This window comes from Bacillus rossius, chromosome 7 (assembly GCF_032445375.1).
Source record: "Bacillus rossius redtenbacheri isolate Brsri chromosome 7, Brsri_v3, whole genome shotgun sequence".
NCBI classification, from domain to species: Eukaryota; Metazoa; Arthropoda; class Insecta; order Phasmatodea; family Bacillidae; genus Bacillus; species Bacillus rossius.
In genome coordinates, this window is record NC_086335.1 from 3,438,444 (window position 1) to 3,458,515 (window position 20,072).

General features: G+C 39.5%; 1 protein-coding gene across 1 annotated transcript in view; it reads right to left on the reverse strand.

Annotated features, from left to right (window-relative positions):
- The window catches only part of LOC134533647 (pyrimidodiazepine synthase-like), a 49,957-nt gene that overhangs the window by 17,379 nt on the left and 12,506 nt on the right, over positions 1–20,072 (reverse strand). The window contains exons 4-5 of the mRNA XM_063371179.1: positions 19,787–19,916; positions 15,681–15,796 (exon numbers count right to left, since the gene is read on the reverse strand). Coding sequence (XP_063227249.1) covers positions 15,681–15,796; positions 19,787–19,916 — 246 coding nt within the window. The remainder of the gene's footprint in view (positions 1–15,680; positions 15,797–19,786; positions 19,917–20,072) is intronic.

Below are 20,072 nucleotides of genomic sequence, written 5' to 3' on the forward strand. Positions count from 1 at the left end.
TTATCGCACAATTGTCACACATTTTAGTCTAAAATAAAGTTTGAAAAAGTATGGGAGCGAAGTTTATGTGAAAAAAATATATATTTGTTAGGTACAGTTATTCATAAAAACAAAACCCATTCATGGAAAGTAAGTTTATTTTAAAAGTGAAGTATACAAGAGTACGTCAAACAATTTAAATTAATAAGTCATGCAACAAAAACCTTTCTTCAATTTTAAATAGAAAAACAAAATCTGTGACCCGAATGCGAGCCTGAACAAATGCATAACTATCTTTGTAGTACACACTTACCACAAAAGAGTGCGGGCCATCAAATGTAGTTAACTCGGCACTTGACAGAGAGCGCGCGTTGCATGCAATCAACGAGATATCGATATTCGGCTACGTGTGCGCGCTCTAAACGGAAGCAACATAACCAAACATGAATGATGCCAACTAGCACTGGTTACATTTTTGTAAGTGGTACACCGCGGCGACGCAAACGAACAGATAAAGGTTATAGTTATAACGTTTAAAAATGTCTTTAAAAGAAAATTTACACATCAGACAACTTCGTATTTACGTTAATTAAATAAGTAAGGGTAATGTCCGAATAAATATTAGATTTATACTTTAAAATACATTGTTTTATACCAAAAAAATATCTACACAAAGAGCTCGGAATATAATAGTAGGACCAAAAACATCATGCGACGATTATACGTGTGCGACAATTATGAAAAAAAAAAGAGGGTATAATTGATAAATATAAACAGTTCTCTAAGTAGGTTTAAAAACATGGTTGTCAACTCTTGTGCTCACAACCAACTGTTACTGTTGTTTTTTCAATAGTGAATCCAGCCTAACGCTGGCTATATTTTTATATGTACTCCTCAGCGGCACTGAACAGGTAAAGGTTATAACGTATGAAAACTTCTATAAAAGAAATTATAAACAGTGCACAACTTTGTATTCCTGTTAAATAAGTAAGCAGTAATATTCTCACAAATAAAGGATTTTAACTTTAAACCACATCATTTTATACAGGAAAAGAAGTTTATGGGCAAAATATTACATGAAAAAAAAAGTATGTTTTACAGAGAAAATAGCAGGACTGAAATATTTTACTATATTGGACGTATTGTGTAAGTACATTTTAAAAGTTTTACTTGTAATTACAGCAACTCGAAAACCGATTGCTGTTGCACAGTGCTTTGTCCTGTGATCTTTGTCCAGGTCATGTTTACTACCTACACAAAGTTCTTGGAATGCAACAGCGAGACTATAAACAATAATTTTCCCCCCCAAATTTTGATGCCCTAAAATAACTGTGTGATGATTATGCAAGTGCGACAATCATGTGATAAAATACGGTATTAACATTGCCAAATAATTGTAATAATTTTGTTGTTTTTATGCACAGTCTTCTGCTATTAAAAAATGTAACACAATAAAATAATTATTAACTTTATTTAGAAGTACAGTAGAACCCCGATTATCCGTGTTAATGAAGGGGACAAGTGAGTCGGATAATCGAAAATCGCGGTTAGCCGAGTCATGCTTGCCTCAAAGGTCATTAGCCCACAGACAGCCATCTGTGGACATTCGGAGATTACATATATACACATGCTTTGCGTGCGTGTGCGTTGTTGACATAGAAGCGGACTGCTTAGTGCTGGGCAGCAGTGGTTTTTAAGTCTTTCGTGTGCGGAGACGTGGGCACGCGAGTCGTTGTTGCACCGAGGTGTGTGACTAGCCGCCCGCCAGTCCGAGGGCCCAAGACAGCTGATAGCTGCCAAGGTCACGCATTCTTTTCATCGCCCGTAAGCGACGCTGCCACACTTCGCTCATTGCTCTGTTGTCAGTAACACCATCGGGCTGGTTATTGTTTTACAGAACGACTGCCTTCAAAATTCTTTTCGAGATAAGATTTTTCATACCAGTGCATTGAGACTTGATTTGATGGTTTTGAAACGGTGTCTCTGTCTCGTATAATTCACGGTGTTTTTATCCCCCTTTATTTATATGAATTTAAAATGTTAGATTTTTTATTTTTAGTTTGCTGAACGTGGAATTAGTGCAAAAACAGCTTATTATGACTTAGTGTTGCAGATGGGTCGGAAATCTTATAACGACTACCTCTCTATAACGACCCTAATCTCGGGAACCGTGAGGGGTCGTTATATCTATTCTCCGTTCACTCTTAGCTGAGTTTTGAAATAAACAAACACCGTCGTATCACTAAGCCGCGTCAGCAAGTGATAGGCTTCCTTACAGTCGGTGCTCATAAAATAACGGAGAAGTAATATAACAGGAAAATGGTTGTTCTGTGGAGCCTAGTTTTTTTAAAAAAAATTACGTCTGCTGTGATAAAATTACGCCACTTAATGCTACACCCTCCAACCTTTACTGTTGAAACCATTCAAACAAACAAGTGTCCAAGCTGCTAAATGTGGATTCGTTCATCGTCTTGCGTTTATTTAATCCACTTGAAGTGTCAGCCTGTGAAGCAAACTGAAGGATTTTTTCGCGATTTTTTATGATGTCGCGCACTGTTGTGTTACCGACATTAAACTCAGTCGCAAGTTTGCAATCGTTTCTCCACTCTGAAATCTTTCTATAATTTTTGTTTTGCTGTCGATGGACAGTACCACTCGCTTTCTTTTCTGTTCATTTGATGACATGATGAAATGTTGCGCTCAACACTTCCGCACAACACAACGGTATAATCCGTCGGAATGCTGATCACTGTTACAATACATAAAATTATCACCACCTTCACGCTTCAACAACATACACTAATGGAATGGACTGTCTCCATGTGCCGGGTAATCTCTGTGGCACGGCGCCGTGCTGCGCGCGGGAGTGTACAGTCCGGTCATGCGGACGTGGAATCGCGCACCAGTGTGCAGCAGTTGCCGCCTCCCGGGCTAGCAGAGCGCTCCCTTCCCCTCCATCCTTTCCCCTTCTCCACCTTGCCCCAGCCTTCCCCTCCGCACTTCCCCTCCTTTCCCGAGGCTTCCCGTCTTCCCTTCTCCTCGTTTCTCGAACCTTGCCCTCCGCCGCTTTTCTCTATTGTTCTCGAAAGACAGTTCGCCTGTATATAAGGCCGCGAGTTTGCTTAGGCCGGCACTGTCTTCAGTCACTCTCGCTCGTAGGCAGTCCGCTGGGAGGAGGCCGCGCTACTTATGCTCATGGTTGATTAGTTATGTTAGAAGCTTCGCTTTAAATCCACTATGGATCTCTGCCTTGTAATTTCCGCGGGCATTAATGGTCTGTTTGCTCAAGTTTAACTTCTTTCTTACGAGCCTTCTGCTCTTGATTGAGTGGTCTAGATGGGTCTTGTACCTAATTTTGTTGGATGTTCCATTTATCACCGACCTTAATTTACATGAGTGTTTGCTTGATTATTTGTTTTGCGCTTTGGGCTTCCTCCCTGTCGTAATATTTATTGTTTTAATGTCTTTTAGCTGGGGTTCGCGATTCCCATTTAAATTTGCCATGAAAACTTATGTTGCGTGTAAACTTAATGCATAATTTAAAGCCTTAATATTTATACTTAATTGCTTGATAACGAATTTGGTCTGCGTGAGACGTTTATATGATTTTTGTCTGCTTGCTAAGGTCTTTTAAATGTACATTAATTAAAAGAATTTTCCTTACGCGTAGTACTTAAATACGTGTTACGTCAGGCGCATTTTCATTGCGCAAATTGTTCATGATGCTCTCTTTTCAAGCATCTGTTTTATACTCATGTTTGTAAAAACCATAACGATTAATGGGTGTTGTCTGCACATTTGTTATATCTATTTGTACCTTAATACATTATCATTTTTGTTTAATGAATAAAATATATTTTTTTTCTACTTTCATTTTTTTTCTAATATAACAACATTTTTACAACTGCTGTTGTATCATACTGGAATGGTACACCATTGGTTCCCACTTAACCTGTTGAAGTTACATCGATCTCCCACTTCCACCTAGCTTCAACGTCTGCGCTACTCTGCTTCGGCAGTTGTTACTTTGTTGTTTGTTCTCTGTTACCATGAGCCGCCCTGGAGTCACATGGATCTATCAGCTGCACCGGGATGAACTTGTCCGGTACTGTGAAGAAAATCAACTGCCTGCCGAGTCGGGCGACACTGTCACGACCTTGCGTGCCCGACTCGTTCGGTTTATGCGTGACAGCAGTGACGTCACACCTGTGAGGGGCGAGGTGGAAGCCTCACTGGAAGTAAGTCCTGCTCCCACTCATTCCTTTTCTCAAAAGTTGTTCTTTTCCTCTTTGAAGTGTATGCCTGCTCTTGACAGCAGTGAGCCTAAGCGTGTTCTTGAATTTTTTCATGAGGCTGAGCGCCTCATTAAGCTGAACCTGGTTCCTTCTGAGGCGTTTATGAAGGCGCTCTTAACTAAGTGTTCTGGTATATTTGTGAATAGGCTAACTGAGGCTATTGTGCAAAAGTCGGATTTTCACACATTTAATTTATCCGTGCTGAGGGGAGTTTGCCCCCCCCCCCCCGGGTGTTGGACGCCTGCAAGAGAGACTTAGTCTTTCGCTTTCAGCGCCCTGATGAGTCGGTGACTCAGTACATTGATTCGGTACTTTCGTACGCGGATGTGTTGGAACTTGATACCCCCGAGGCGGAATTAGTTCAGCTTGTCTTAGGTAACTTTGCCCCTCGTGTTCTCAGTCTTGCTAGCATGTTAACTCCTCCTTCCACCTTTGATTCTTTACGAGCCTGGGGCAGTGAAATAGAGGCCCGTTTGTTAGCCGTCTCTAAATACGAGACGGAATTTCCATCGCGTCGTGACACTGATAGTAAGTGGCAGCCTCGCGACTGTAAGTGCGAGGTTCGCTCGTTACCCACATTTCGCTCAGAGGCAAATGATAAGGCATGTCATTCTTATCGCCCCTCAAATCCTAGTCGGGGTGCATTCCGGCAACGCATTCAGTCACACAACACTGAACGCATTAGCGCGCCGGCAGCGGGCGCATTCTCTTCGCCTCGTGTAAGTGCTCCCGCCCACCTTGCTGCCGCCTCTGCTCTTAAAGCCACAGGTCATGTACAGTGCGATCAAAGAAATGTACGCACTCGCTGTGCAAACTGTTGCATTTTTGGACATATTTCTAAAGACTGCGGTCAGCCATTCATACCGCACAATGACCGGAAATGTTTTTCCTGTAAGGGAACAGGGCATTACCGGGCTAAGTGTCCGGGAAACTCCGTCTGACGGGACGTAAGAGAGGTCGTTTCTGTCGGTTTGTTAAAAAATCCTCTGTGCCAGTCTATTTGCATTTTCTTCCAATTCATATTCAGGAGCATTCTTTTCCGGCTCTAGTTGACACTGGCGCCACCCATTCGGTTATTAGCGAAGGTTTTTTGCAGAATTTAATTAAAATGTTTCCTACTATTGCTTCACATGTGTATTGCAATGATCCAGTTAATATTTGTGTTGCAAATGGTGAATGCATTCGATCTAACAAGTCAGTTACTTTACATTTAAAGATTAAACATTTTTCCTGGAACTGGAAATTCGCTGTTATTTCTGATTTACACCCTGACTTTATTTTGGGTTTAGATTTTTTGGGCAAGACTAAAGCAGTTTTAAATTTTGGTCTTCATGAGCTTTCTTTTGGATTCGCACCTACTGTCAAAATCCCTTTAACTTTCGACTCTTCTAAGCCTGTCATTTTTGAATGTCGTGATAGTAACGACTCTCTACAGAAGCAAGCCGTTGCCAACCTCGTGCATAGATTTTCCGATGTTATTTCTCCTAAAATCGGACGCTGCGACATCTTGCCCTACAAGTTTTACTTGAAGGATGAAACTCCGGTTCGCAGTAAATATTACAAGGTTTCCCCTCCTAAACTTCAGGCCATGCATGATATCGTAGATAAGCTCTTGTCTGCTGGCGTTATTTCTCCTTCCACTTCTGATTTTAGCACTCCCACCTTCCTAGTGCGTAAGAAGGATGGGGTTAATTGGCGAATGGTTCACAACTACATTCCCTTGAATCGTAAAATAGCCATGGAGGATGTTTATCCCCTCCCTACTGTAGAAAGTGCCTTGCAGCACTTAGGCAAGGCCAAGGTGTTTTCAATTATTGATTTAAATCAAAGCTTCCATCAATGCCTCCTGGATCCTTCTTGTCGTAAATATACCGCCTTTTCCACCCCGTTTGGCCATTTTGAATTTAATCGCATACCCATGGGGGTTAATTTTGGCAGTCAGGCCATGAGTCGTGTTTTGGACCATGTACTAAAGGACCTTAAGTATAAATTTGTGTTTAATTATGTCGATGATATTATTGTGTATAGCGATACTCTTGACGATCACATTGCCCACTTAACAGAAGTTCTTACTCGTTTACGAGCTGCTCATCTGACTGTTAACCCTAATAAGGTCATTTTGGCAAAGACGTCAGTAAAATTCCTTGGCTATGTCATTTCTCAGGGAACCCTCCTCATGGATCCAGATAAAATTGCACCCATTGTACAGTTTCCTAAGCCTATCAACATTAAGGGAGTTCAGCGTTTTTTAGGCATGCTGGGTTACTTTTCCAGATTTATTCATAATTTTGCTTCTCTAAGTGCTCCTTTAAATCACCTTCGAAAAAAGAATGTAGCTTTTGAGTGGGGTCCTGAACAAGAAAAATCTTTTCAGGCCTTGAAGACTTGTATGGCCTCTCCTCCAGTTCTTATTTTACCCGATTTCGGTAGACGCTTCGCAGTTCAGGTTGACGCCTCTTCTATCGCCCTTGGAGCAGTTTTAGGTCATTTGGAAGAGGGTAAGATCAGACCCATCGCCTTTGCAAGCCGTTCTCTTTCGGAATCCGTGCAGCGCCTGGGTGTGTACGAGAAGGAGGCCCTTGGGTGCCTCTTTGCTCTTGAAAAATTCGAAAATTATTTGGATGCTAATGAGTTTGACCTATTTACCGACAACCAAGCCCTTAGTTGGCTATTTAACCACCCACACCAGCTGGGTAAGTTGGGTCGTTGGATCCTTCGGTTGTCGCGGTTCCGATTTTCCATTCATCACATCCCAGGTAGAGAAAACATTATTGCTGATTCTCTTTCCCGTATGTTTTGTACTGATGAGTTTGAGCCTGTTGATGAGGACTATTCTGAGAGAACTGAATTCCTCTCTGTTTGTAAAATTTTTCCAGAGTCATACTTAAATATTAGAGAATGTCAGAGCAATGACCCTTTTTGCCAGGAGATTCGTAGAGATCTTCATCACAAAAGGCCTGTGCCTTATATTGAAGAACAGGGTTTACTTTACTTTACTGGAACCTCAGGTAGAGCTCGCAAGGCAGTCGTTCCAGCCGCCTTAAGGGCCATGGTATTGGATTATTTTCATTCTTCACTTCTCGGTGGCCATTTGGGTATCGAGAAAACCCAGCGCAGGATTTCCGCGCATTTATTCTGGCCCGAGTTACTGAGCGATGTTCGTAGCTATGTTCGCTCTTGTGTAGACTGTCAAGTATCAAAGCCCCCTCACAACTCCAAGGTAGGGCTCTATGCCGCCGATCCTCCTGTTGCTCCTTGGCACGCTTTACATATTGACATATTTGGGCCTCTTACCCGGTCCAAAAAGTGAAATATTTGTTTACTAGTAGTTCTGGACATTTTTTCGAAATTTGTCATTCTCCTTCCTCTTAAAAACATGAAGGCTGCTACGATCGTTAGGGTTCTTAGAGAACAGGTGTTTAAATCATTTGGTCCCCCTTGTATCATGGTTTCTGACAATGCTCCTTATTTCAGATCTTCTGTTTACAGTGATTTTCTTTTTGAGTGGGCTGTGAAACCCATCTATAGCTCTGCTTACTTTCCTCAGGGTAACATGGTCGAACGAGTAAATAAGGTTTTGAAGAGCATCCTTATATCCTTCTATCGTTCTGACCAAACTCTTTGGGATTCCAATTTGGATTATATTAACGTGGGTTTGAACTCTGCTACTTATTCCTCCTCTGGATTTCCTCCCTCTCTTCCCTTCCTTGGGCGTGAGCTCACTCATCCCTTACTTAACCAGTGGGGCCTCCCCCCTCTCGACTCCGCCCTCGATGCCTCGGGCCTTGACAGTGTGCTCGACTCGGTAGCTTGAAATTTACGTAAGGCCCGTCAGGCTGTCGCTGAATCTTATAACAAATCCAGATCCCCTCATGGTTACAAAGTCGGAGACCTTGTTCTCTGTCGCAGCTTCACCCTCCCTTCTTTGGCCAGTAAATTAAATGTGAAACTTTTGCCTCCCTATGAAGGACCTTATAGTGTGCATAGGATTTTGGCCGCTAATACCTTGTTACTTAAGTCATGTAAGTTTAAACATAAGTTTAAGAAGGCTCATGTGAGTCAAGTCAAGGCCTTTGTGAGTTAAAGTATTTTGCTATTATTACTTGAGAGTGTTTATTAGGCTTGCGTTTAGATAACTGTTTTATTATTAAGTTTCAGTGTTGTTTGTTTGTTGTGTTTGCTGTTGCGGCTCTCCTTTTTTTTTTTTCTCTCCTTTTTAGTTTGGCGCGCCATCCTCTTCTCCCCTGCCCTCGCTCTGCTGGCCCCGCATCTCTACGATCTTCACCAGCCTGCTTCTTCGCCTCGAGGAGAGACGTCTCTTCAGGGCGTCGTCGTCATCTTCGCCTCCCCCCGCCGGGACGTGTCCCCCTGAGAGCAATCTTCGCTTCGACTTCTTGCCTGATGGCATGGCTCCTTCGCGGCGCCCGGATGCAAGCCCCCTGTTGAGGTGCCCTGTTGAGCGCCGGCAGTCTCCAGTTTGAACGCCTTCGCGCTCCTGTGAGCGCTCGGATGCTCCAGAGCCCATCAGAGGTGATCCCTCATCTACGACGATTGCCGCTCTGGATTGCCTGCCTCGGCACTTCGGTCTACGGCGGGTTCCGCTGGAGTCCCACCTAGGCCTGGGTGGTTGAGACTCGCGGATTCCCTGCACCAAGCGACACTGATGGCGTCTTCTGCCCCGCTTCTGGACTCGTCAACGTTTTGGCTCGAGCTGCGAGCCGCTAAAGATTTCTTCATGCTGGTGTTCCAGCATCCATGTTTTTGCAGCTTGCGTGGCTTCGCATTGTTTTTCGACTTCGTGATCTTATGCTCTCAGGGTAGGGCCACTTAAGGGGGGAGGGGGTTGCAGCAGTTGCCGCCTCCCGGGCTAGCAGAGCGCTCCCTTCCCCTCCATCCTTTCCCCCTCTCCACCTTGCCCCAGCCTTCCCCTCCGCACTTCCCCTCCTTTCCCGAGGCTTCCCGTCTTCCCTTCTCCTCGTTACTCGAACCTTCCCCTCCGCCGCTTTTCTCTATTGTTCTCGAAAGACAGTTCGCCTGTATATAATGCCGCGAGTTTGCTTAGGCCGGCACTGTCTTCAGTCACTCTCGCTCGTAGGCAGTCCGCTGGGAGGAGGCCGCGCTACTTATGCTCATGGTTGATTAGTTATGTTAGAAGCTTCGCTTTAAATCCACTATGGATCTCTGCCTTGTAATTTCCGCGGGCATTAATGGTCTGTTTGCTCAAGTTTAACTTCTTTCTTACGAGCCTTCTGCTCTTGATTGAGTGGTCTAGATGGGTCTTGTACCTAATTTTGTTGGATGTTCCATTTATCACCGACCTTAATTTACATGAGTGTTTGCTTGATTATTTGTTTTGCGCTTTGGGCTTCCTCCCTGTCGTAATATTTTTTGTTTTAATGTCTTTTAGCTGGGGTTCGCGATTCCCATTTAAATTTGCCATGAAAACTTATGTTGCGTGTAAACTTAATGCATAATTTAAAGCCTTAATATTTATACTTAATTGCTTGATAACGAATTTGGTCTGCGTGAGACGTTTATATGATTTTTGTCTGCTTGCTAAGGTCTTTTAAATGTACATTAATTAAAAGAATTTTCCTTACGCGCAGTACTTAAATACGTGTTACGTCAGGCGCATTTTCATTGCGCAAATTGTTCATGATGCTCTCTTTTCAAGCATCTGTTTTATACTCATGTTTGTAAAAACCATAACGATTAATGGGTGTTGTCTGCACATTTGTTATATCTATTTGTACCTTAATACATTATCATTTTTGTTTAATGAATAAAATATATTTTTTTTTCTACTTTCATTTTTTTTCTAATATAACAACATTTTTACAACTGCTGTTGTATCATACTGGAATGGTACACCATTGGTTCCCACTTAACCTGTTGAAGTTACATCGATCTCCCACTTCCACCTAGCTTCAAGTGTATAATCTATTCACGTAAAATGGAACACAAAAATATTATGTACATACGTATGTATGTACTAGTAATTTTTTTTTTTACTTTCTGTGTATATAAACATAACTGAGTCAAAGTACTTTGACCAACATACATTTTGCAAAGTATTTTAACATTTACATACATTTTGAATCATTGGTTATATGTAACTAAAAAATTGGACTTGATGGACATAAATCGCGGTTAATCCGCGAATCGGATTATCGAGTCGCGGATAATCGGGGTTCTACTGTAGTGGCTTTTGATTATCAAATGTAATCGAGCAGAAAATAAATATTTTGCAAATGTGGTCCAAGAATTTGTCTTATCCCTTATTCTGACCTCGGCCAGTAAACCCGCCCCCTTTAAGAACAGACCCCCGTCTGAAAGACATTATACATATCTCCTACCTGGCACCTCTATGGGACGTTAGTGCAGCAAGCGCCCATAGATGGCGACAACCTATTTATGAACAAACAGACTAAATAATTATTGTACCTTTGCCACAATGGATCTCTGGCACTAATTATCTGTCATATGTATTATATAAGGGTTGTAAATATTTAATTAATAATATGCAGTGTGCTGTGATGTGTATACAGTGTATTATAATGGTTTCTCACTGACCAATCTGTGAAGCTGGAGGACATAACCATCCAGCAATGTTTGACCAGGAGAGAGTTCTTACACTGGAGCAATCTGGGTAGTAAATACTTCAAGCGGTTACTGAGCTCTACATTTACTTTTATTTCTTTTACTGTTCCTTTTCTCTCTTTCTGTCTCCTTCCCTCGTCGCTGGAGCAGCCTTTCGAGGATTTCGCTCTAGCTTCCTTTCCTTCCTGGAGCGGCCCTCTGGGGATTACGCTCTAGGCTCCCCCTTCCTTCGTTCATGCCGAGCAAGAGGTCCGGTCGGAGACACTCCAGGCAGGTCAAGGAAGAAAAGCCTAGTCCGGCCTACAACTTCCCCCTGTCCCCTACTCCCCAGATCACCTACAGTCTACGGAACTCCTCCAGTGCTCATCTCCCCTACCAAGTCAACCCCCATCGATAGGGACCCTTTTATTTCGCGAATGGTTTATTCACGAAATTTTTATACAAGCATATAGGGTCTACATACCAACAATTTATGTTATTTTTATGGTGTTCCAAACCGTTTATGCGTCGCGAAATTCCGCGAAATTTCACGAAATTTGCCATTTTTCTCGTTTTGCGCGAAATGGGGCTAAATTTCTCTATTTCACGAAATTTCGCACGAAATACTCTATTTAAAATCACTATTTTAAAGATTTGAGCAAGAACATTTCTACAAGTCAAAGATAAAACTCCACACTACACGAAAATATTTTACAGAACGACGCCTAGGCAAATCATCTTTTCACTTTATAATTTGATAATATAAATAACTTCGTATTTTAACGCCCTCGGGTTCAAGAAACGGGTTTATTACGTTTATTAACATAACAATAACACAACTGTTTTGTTTCCATTCGTTGGCCAACGGTTTTCCTTACGGCCATTGCAAGCCATAGACAAGAAAGTACATAAACACTTTATCATAGCGACGCCGTGTTGAATTTTATAATTTTTCGCTGTGAATATTTACTATTTTCTTTCAAAACCCATTTATACGGGGAAAAAAACGTAGTAAATTTCTAGACCATTCACAATATATCTGAAGTCAATACCGAATTACGGTAATTTACAAAAAGAACATTAATTTTACCAACATGGCGTCCTTCCATACAAAATGACGTCCTTGATGTATTGTGAACAAAACTTACACACTTTATCTCGTCTTTTCTGAGACGTCCAGAAAAAACAGATTTATCATCTTTGGCTCAGAAACTCCGGGCTTGTTTGTTTTGAAGTTGTTTATTGTTGAATACGCACTTTTTATTTTTTATTTTTTAATTGAAAAGTGGATTTATGTGTTACTCGTGAATTTATCTAGTATTTTGCCCTCGAATGAAGCATGTAATTTAATCAACAGTTAATACAATTGCAAATTCGCCATATCTAAACGCGTTACAAGCGTTTAAATCATGCCAAAAATTGTATCAATTCACAACCGTCAGCAGGAATTTGCAACTGACGGATTTTATGTATTTGATGCAAAGAAAAAAATAATGATGTGCAAATTTTGCAACATTCGAATAGATTGGGAACGACGAGACACATGCATGAAGCATGTGAAAGATAGTAGCAAGCACAAAGAAAACAAAGAAAAAGCTACTGCTGGCTGCAGTAGTGGACCAAAGCGACAGATTTCAGTGCAAGATTCTCTTCACAAAGCAAAGACTATGAAAACGGAGAAAGAAGAGTTTATTTGTGACACAGTTTCTGCATTCATGAAAGCAAATATTCCATTAGAAAAATTAGAAGATCCTAACCTCAAGCAATGGCTCAGAAAGTACATTCAAGGTAGGTATTTTTTTTTTAAGATTAACAAAGGGATAGTATCTTTGTGTATAAATACTCATATTTGTGCAAGTAGCAGTTTTTCACATTTCTGGATAATGTGATGTCAGGTTATTTAATCATCAGATAGTTAGGTTATTTTATTAACCATATACATGTAAAGTAACTTAGGTATCGAAAAGTAACAATGTTTTTTATTTTAATTTTTTGATGTTAAACATAGTCTAAATTTGGATTAAATCAAAGCAGTACTGTTTAAAAAAAAGATGAATTTTTGTATTTTGCAGGAGCTGGGGACCTACCTTCTGCAGACACAGCAAGATCAAAATATGTACCACAGATTCGTCAGGAACGGAAGGAGTTCGTCTGCCAAATGGTCAAGGATCAGCTTGTAACTGTATTGTGCGACGAAACGACAGATAGGAATGGGCGCTGTGTTTTTGTTGTGCTATTGAGAACTTTATGTCCCAATCAAGAACAAAAGATGTTTGTTGCGGGTGTTAAAGTTCTCCAAAATGCAAATGCTGCAGAGTGTTCCAGGGCTATTTTGGATGTACTAACTGACTACAATGTGAAGTACGACAATGTTGTTGGAATCGTTACAGATTCAGCACGCTACATGACTCTTTGTGCCCAAATGTGTGAAGTACTTTGTCCTGATCTACTTCATATTCAGTGTTGGGCCCATAAGCTAAATTTAGTTGCGAACATTTGGTCCACCAAACTGCCTGAACTTAACAATTGCATTGCTAATGCAAAAGTGGCTTTCCTTAACACCAGGAAGAGGAAACACAAATACATTTCCTTTCTGAGGGAGAAGTACCCAAACGAAGAAAAGAAGTGTGTACTATTTCCATCGCCAGTTATGACAAGATGGAATTCTTGGTACAAATCAGCATTGTACATTGCAGAGTATCTCAGCGATTTGGTTGAATATTTCAAGACAAACAATGATGGAGGGGCTGCAGTACAGTATTTCAAAGATTTGACAAACATTGCAGTTGTGCACATCATTGCTTCAGCAAAATTTTTGTCTGAACACTGCCAGTCTGTCATTGAAACAATTGTTCAACTTGAAGGTTCGTCTTACCCATATGCCCACAAGTTACAAGCAAAAATACAAGATCTTCGAGATAGTTTCAGAAGTGTTGCTCAGGGTAATTTTGGTGAAGCAACAAATGCTACACTGGACACAATGACTGTTACTATGAAATCTGTAGTAGCCCAGCAACTGCAAGTTTTGGGTGTTGCATGTGAAAGGAAGCTATCCCTCTTACTTTTAGAAAACACTCCTACTGCTAAACCTTTTTTTGAGTGCATGGGAAAGCTTTTTGACATTAGAAATATATCTATAAATACTGTAGATGACACCCTGTTAAATGCAGCAAAGAATATTCCTGTCATCAAGAAAATTTCTTCCAAACTCTTTTTGGAAGGCTATTCTGCTTTCAAAAGGCAAGTTTTATCCCAATTGGACAGTGCCACTTCTGTTGATTTAGTATCAGTTTTATTGGGGCTAAAGGAAGACCATCAGGAATTTGCAGAATCCTGTATTAAAATTTTGTGGATTCCAGTTTCAAATGTAGACAGCGAAAGGGCTTTCTCAGTATATGGGAATATTCTCACCGATATGAGAACAAATCTGAAACCAGAAAACATGGAACTGATGGTCTCTATGTACTTTGGCAATTGACATAGGTGTGTGTATTGTAACATGTAATTTCAATAATTCATATAGCGTAAGTGAAGACCAGTTCTTGAAGACATTTTATTCAACTTCCCAACAAGGGTTTATATAAATATTACAATTTTAAATGTGCAAATGTTAAAGTGTTTAAAATAGCAAGATGTTTTCAATGTATTATCTCATAATGAAAGTTAAAAGCTAACAGTTAGGTAAGTTATTTTCACTTTTCCTGTATTCTTTTTTTTTTTTTTTTTCCATAAATTTACTGTGTGTTAAGTGAAACAAATTTTATTTACCGCTTTAATAAAAATTTTGACTTTTTACTCCGCTTCTACCGGTTTTTTTTACACCGCTCTTACCAGGTTTTTAACACCGCTTTCTCTAGTTTTTTTGCACCGCTATTGGTAGTTTTTATTTACCATTTTTCAGGGTCCCTACCCATCGACATTCCTCCCCTCCCCGACCGCCGGCCCCCGGAGCCTTGCCCGCCCCAAGACCCTCGGCCGGACTCGCCGCTCGACCACCACCTCTCAGGGGGTTTCACCCCCACCTTAAACACTCCATCACCATCCGTCTCTGCCCGGGACACGTCAAATTATTACATTTCATTACATTTTAAGAACAGTACCTACTCATTTTGTTAGAAAACACACTGCAAATTTTTATTTATCTCTTATGAGCTAAACATTCCGAGTATAAACATTCATCACTTTTTATAGTAACTGGAAAGTTAACATGTGATTTTATTTTAGAACATTTAAATAACAAAAACATATTTATGAATTTCCTCATGACTGTCCGACCAACTTCACTAAGTGCTTCATTTCATTCACGAAGAATTTTGCAGCAATTTTAAACTATAGCAATGATTTTTAATTAATAGGGATGTGCAAAATCTATTTATTTTTTAGCAGCAAACAGTACTGCAAACTTATGTACATTTTAATCACCTCTGTGTGCGGTTTACAGGTTATTAACAAGCCCTGGGAGACAGAAACCATTTGCAAATTTGCAAAAAAGTCATGTGCAATGGCCAAAAAACAAACAAAACCATCCAAGTATTGTAAAAGGACATGGAGTCCACCTAAATGCAAGAAAATAAAGTGAATCATGTATGTCTCTAATAATTAATAATGACCAAACAACCATGTGAAATTCTAACCAGCAAAATACTCCACTAAAATTAAATTAATTAGTGAATTATAGTCAAAGTAAAAATATATACATTTCTAACCACTGCGATTGCATCAATTGAAATTAAACCCTTTTAATTGATATGGTTAGCCAATTCAATGAACTGTATGGAACCACGGTACACAAGAGTGGCAGAGTGGCAGAGTGGTGGGAGCAGTTACCAGGTGCCGGAACCTCTCCTTGGGCAGGTTCCAGCGGTCCCCCACGACGATGCGCGGCATGTCGGAGCGCTCGCACCACGGCCAGATCATGTAGTCCAGCATGCCCGGCCGGCTGCCTGCAAGCACCACGTTCCCACACCTCACACCTCTAGCTGCCTGCCAAACTAGCTTTCAATTAGATTTGAAAAACAGAATAGAATATCCAGAGAATAAAATGAAAACCACACTCAACATCACAAAAATCACACATCTTCGAAAATAAGTTTCAAGCGTAAGTTTCCCGAGCCAATACATCTAATGGGTTTTCGACTGTTCCCAGAGACTGGTGGCATCGTCCGGAGATGTGGATCAGGACGACGACGTTGCACGCTCCATTGTCTCGACGTGTTTGCTCAGTCAATCTCCGATGCTGTTAGCTGCAGCTCGCAGGACAACAGAGAAGGCTGCGAGAAGTACTGCTTCGGGCCCGGCATCACGGGGAACGGTTGCAGTAGCCCGTGAGCACTGTGCTCTGCTCGGGTGAGATATGGGTGCGTCTATTCTGCAACGACAGGCGAAGCCCAAGCCTGTGTTGAGGAGACAGCGGAGTACGGAGGTGGCTCGTGCAAGTCCATCGAGGCTAGACCGAGCTCGTGTGCGTGTCCCGGACAAGGATCGCTGACTGTTCAATGATACATCACAGAGATCCTACAAGAGCATTTGGTCTCGCGTTTGGGCTTTGGTGGCGATGGGTTCACATTAACACATGACAACACTCGTTCTCACACCGTATTAATTCTAATAGTCGGAGAGCTCGCGACAAATAACGGGAAGATCCTTTCGGCAAAATAAAATTGTGAAAAAAGAAATTAATTTTGTCAATTGCCAAAACCATGCCTGCAAGTCTGGCACAGTGTTTGCGGTTATTTTGCTATTGCGCAGCATATAACATTTGCAAAAAAATCACAAAAAATATATTTTTGGCTACTAATTTTTTTTTTATCTTTTAATTTAGTTTTAAAAGAATTTAAAAAAAATCCCAGACTTTTTTGTCGGTTACAAAATATTACCAGACCCCTTTAAATAATATTTTATGAAAATTCCCAAAAAATATAATTTTGGCAATTTGGAATTTTATTCACATATTTATTGAGTAATTTTGATAATACCTGCAAATCGCCAGATGGATAGAGGGGTTTTAAACTCCCATACATGAATAATGTTCACAAATGTATACGACAAAAAAGTCTTATGCGTAGCCATAGGTGCGACGAAGATAGCTTATTGAGTCGTGCTGAATGTTCCTACCAAATTTCAATGTTTTCATTATTTTCTGGCGTTGACGGTATTTTATTCATCATAATTGGTTCCTCTGCATCTATACTAGTCAATGAATCACCTTGAAAAAAATTAATAATTATTCCATTGCATAAAATAGGTAGGTAACTTTTAATATTTTTCAAGGTCTGTACATGAAAATCTCATCTGAAGCTATTTCGACTTAAAATTAACTCAATTATCTTTTTAAATTTTACTATTTTATATAAACTTTACTATCTACGAATTTAAAAAAAAAAATTTTTTAATATAGGTAGGTGCAAAATAGCTGAGAATTATAGAAACATCAGACAGGCTCAACTCTGTTATAATAAAAGGAATATAATAATAAAAATTAAAAAGTACACTGTTCTTGTTTAACCCGAAACTCGACTAAGCTTTATTCATGTACTACAATAGAAAACCATAGAAATTTATTCTTTACAAACTCACAAAACCTTCAAGGGAAAGTCAAATAAAAAATTTGTTACTTAAGTATCAAAATAAAGAAGGTTGCTTGAAACACGAAAAAGGTAACTGTAGTTTTAAACTATCCTGAACTCGGTAAAATTATAATATTTTTTGAAGTAAATGTATTATTTCATCTAAATGCTAATTATAAAATTGTGTATTTTACCTGTTGAAGATGTTGATGGTTCAGAATGTGTGCTGAAACTTTTTTGAATGTGATGTGTTCAGGCCGGGTGTAAATGTTGAATTTGAATTTCCCGCCCGCAGCGTTGGAATCGTGACGCTGCTGCTCCCACGCCATCTTGTGACCAGTTCGTTCTCGTTTGTTATCGCTTCGGTAGGTCGGCCGTGCGCGACAGTAGAAGTTTGTGATTATTAGTAATTATACAGCCATTATGTCGATTGAGCCCAGACATGATGCTTCATCAAAGCTGAGAATTGTCTATAACATTGAGAATGATAACCGTCTCTCTGGGTCACATTTTCTGGTAATATCACATCACGATATTTTAAATTATCTTCTTGACAAATTTTGAAAACATTTTTGCACTTTTGCAATTGTTCTTCATTAAAAAGAATGACCTTACCACTAATTTTTTTTTACACATAACACAATTTAAAAGTTGTTTATTCATCGTGATTTATCTGTACGTAACCTTAAAAGTAGTAGCTACTATAAAACATTATTACTACACTAATCCGAAAAAATTAAAACCATATTCACAGATATTTACATGTTCATATATGCGCACACACACATGCTAAATCCTAGAGCAATAAACTTTAAAAAAAATACATAAAAATGACTCAATAAGCTGTCGTTGTCGCACCTATGGCTACGCATAAGACTTTTTCGTCGTATACATTTGTGAACTTTATTCACGTATGGGAGTTATTTAAAACCGCTCAATCCGTCTGGCCATTGGCAGGTAGTATCAGAATTACTCAATAAATATGTGAAAAAAATTCCAGATTGCCAAAATTATATTTTTTTTGGGAATTTTCATATAATATATTTAAAGGGGTCTGGTAATATTTTATAACCAACAAAAAAGTCTGGGATTTTTTTAAAAATTCTTTTAAAACTAAATTAAAAGATAAAAAAATTAGTTGCTTAAAAAATATTTTTTTTTGAGATTTATTTTGCAAATGTTATATGCTGCGCAGTAGCAAAATAACCGCAAACTCTCTGCCAGACTTGCAGGTCTGGTTTCGCCAATTGACGAAATTACATTTTTTTTGCAATTTTATTTTGCCGAAAGGACCTTCCCGAAATTTGTCATGAGCTCTTGGGCTATGAGGAATTATATGGAAGAGGTTTGGAACCCTGTTATGCAGTGGCCGGCGAGTTGAATCACCTTTCAAACTTTGATTAAGATTTTAAATAGGTGCAATTGTTATGATGCTGAGTGTAGTACGTATACATCTCAAAGTTGACTACACTAGTGTAATAAACATGTGTAATTTATATACTCAAAATTGAATTAACTTTAAAAAGTGCAAGGGAGAGAATTTGGTGGCTTTCACCATTCAATTCAAGTTATAAAAAACAAAACAAACAATGCAACAATGATTTGTTTACTACCCTTCACTGCGGCATATTTTCTGTAGCAATAATTTACGTAGTTTCATTCTCTAATAAAATAATATATCTGTAGTGGCTTTATATTTACACTGAGGAAAGATGAATCATGTAAAATATGTTGTTTTATGATGTACTCGAGCTAAATTAAAATGTAAATTGCTTTCCTGTAGGCTAATGTGACCTCATTACTAGACTACTGATATTTTTTTGTTGAGAATTTCCTAGCATTTTGCTTAAGCTATAATTTTAGTACTTAGTAATATATCAAAATCATGAATTGCAACAAAAAAATTATGTAACAAATAACATTTTAAATTATATATGTTATAAGAATAGCTTAACAAGTTTTTATCAGTAAAAACAATAAATTTCAGATGATTTGTTCAGTTACTGCATTTAACAAATTGATTTAAATAATTTGAAAAATATATTTAATTCTTTTTAATTATTTCATGCCTGAAAAATATCGGTTGAAAATTAGCACATTTTGGTATTTCTCAATTCACAAAAACAATTTTTTTGTAAAACCTAATGTAGAAAAATTCACAGATGTATATTCTTTAACTGTTTAGCAAACATAAATTTCTAAATATCCACTTTTGTTAAACCTTTTTGCTAAACCTACCTTAAAAAAAATATTTGATTTTTAAAGCGATTCAAACTATATATGTTACAGAAATTTTGCAGTACTATAAATTTTAAATAATTTATTTTTAGAATGTATACGAACTGCATGATGAAAGAGAGAGCTGACCTCCGTAGAATGGCGTGCCCCGCGCTGTCAGTTCGGCCTCGAACACATCCAGCTCCTCCATCAGCTCCTCCATGAAGAGCTTGTCGATGTTGCGAGGGCTGCGCAGCATCCTCATCAGGAGACACACCACCTGCACATTCCCCAACACACCAGCTGCGCTCACACACATTCCTCAATACGGACAACTGATATTCAAGCGATTGTAAGACTGGTGCAATTAGGCACAACCCGGTAGCAAGCATTGACACCGCTTTTGTGTCACTATCCTTAATTTAGCTACACTCCT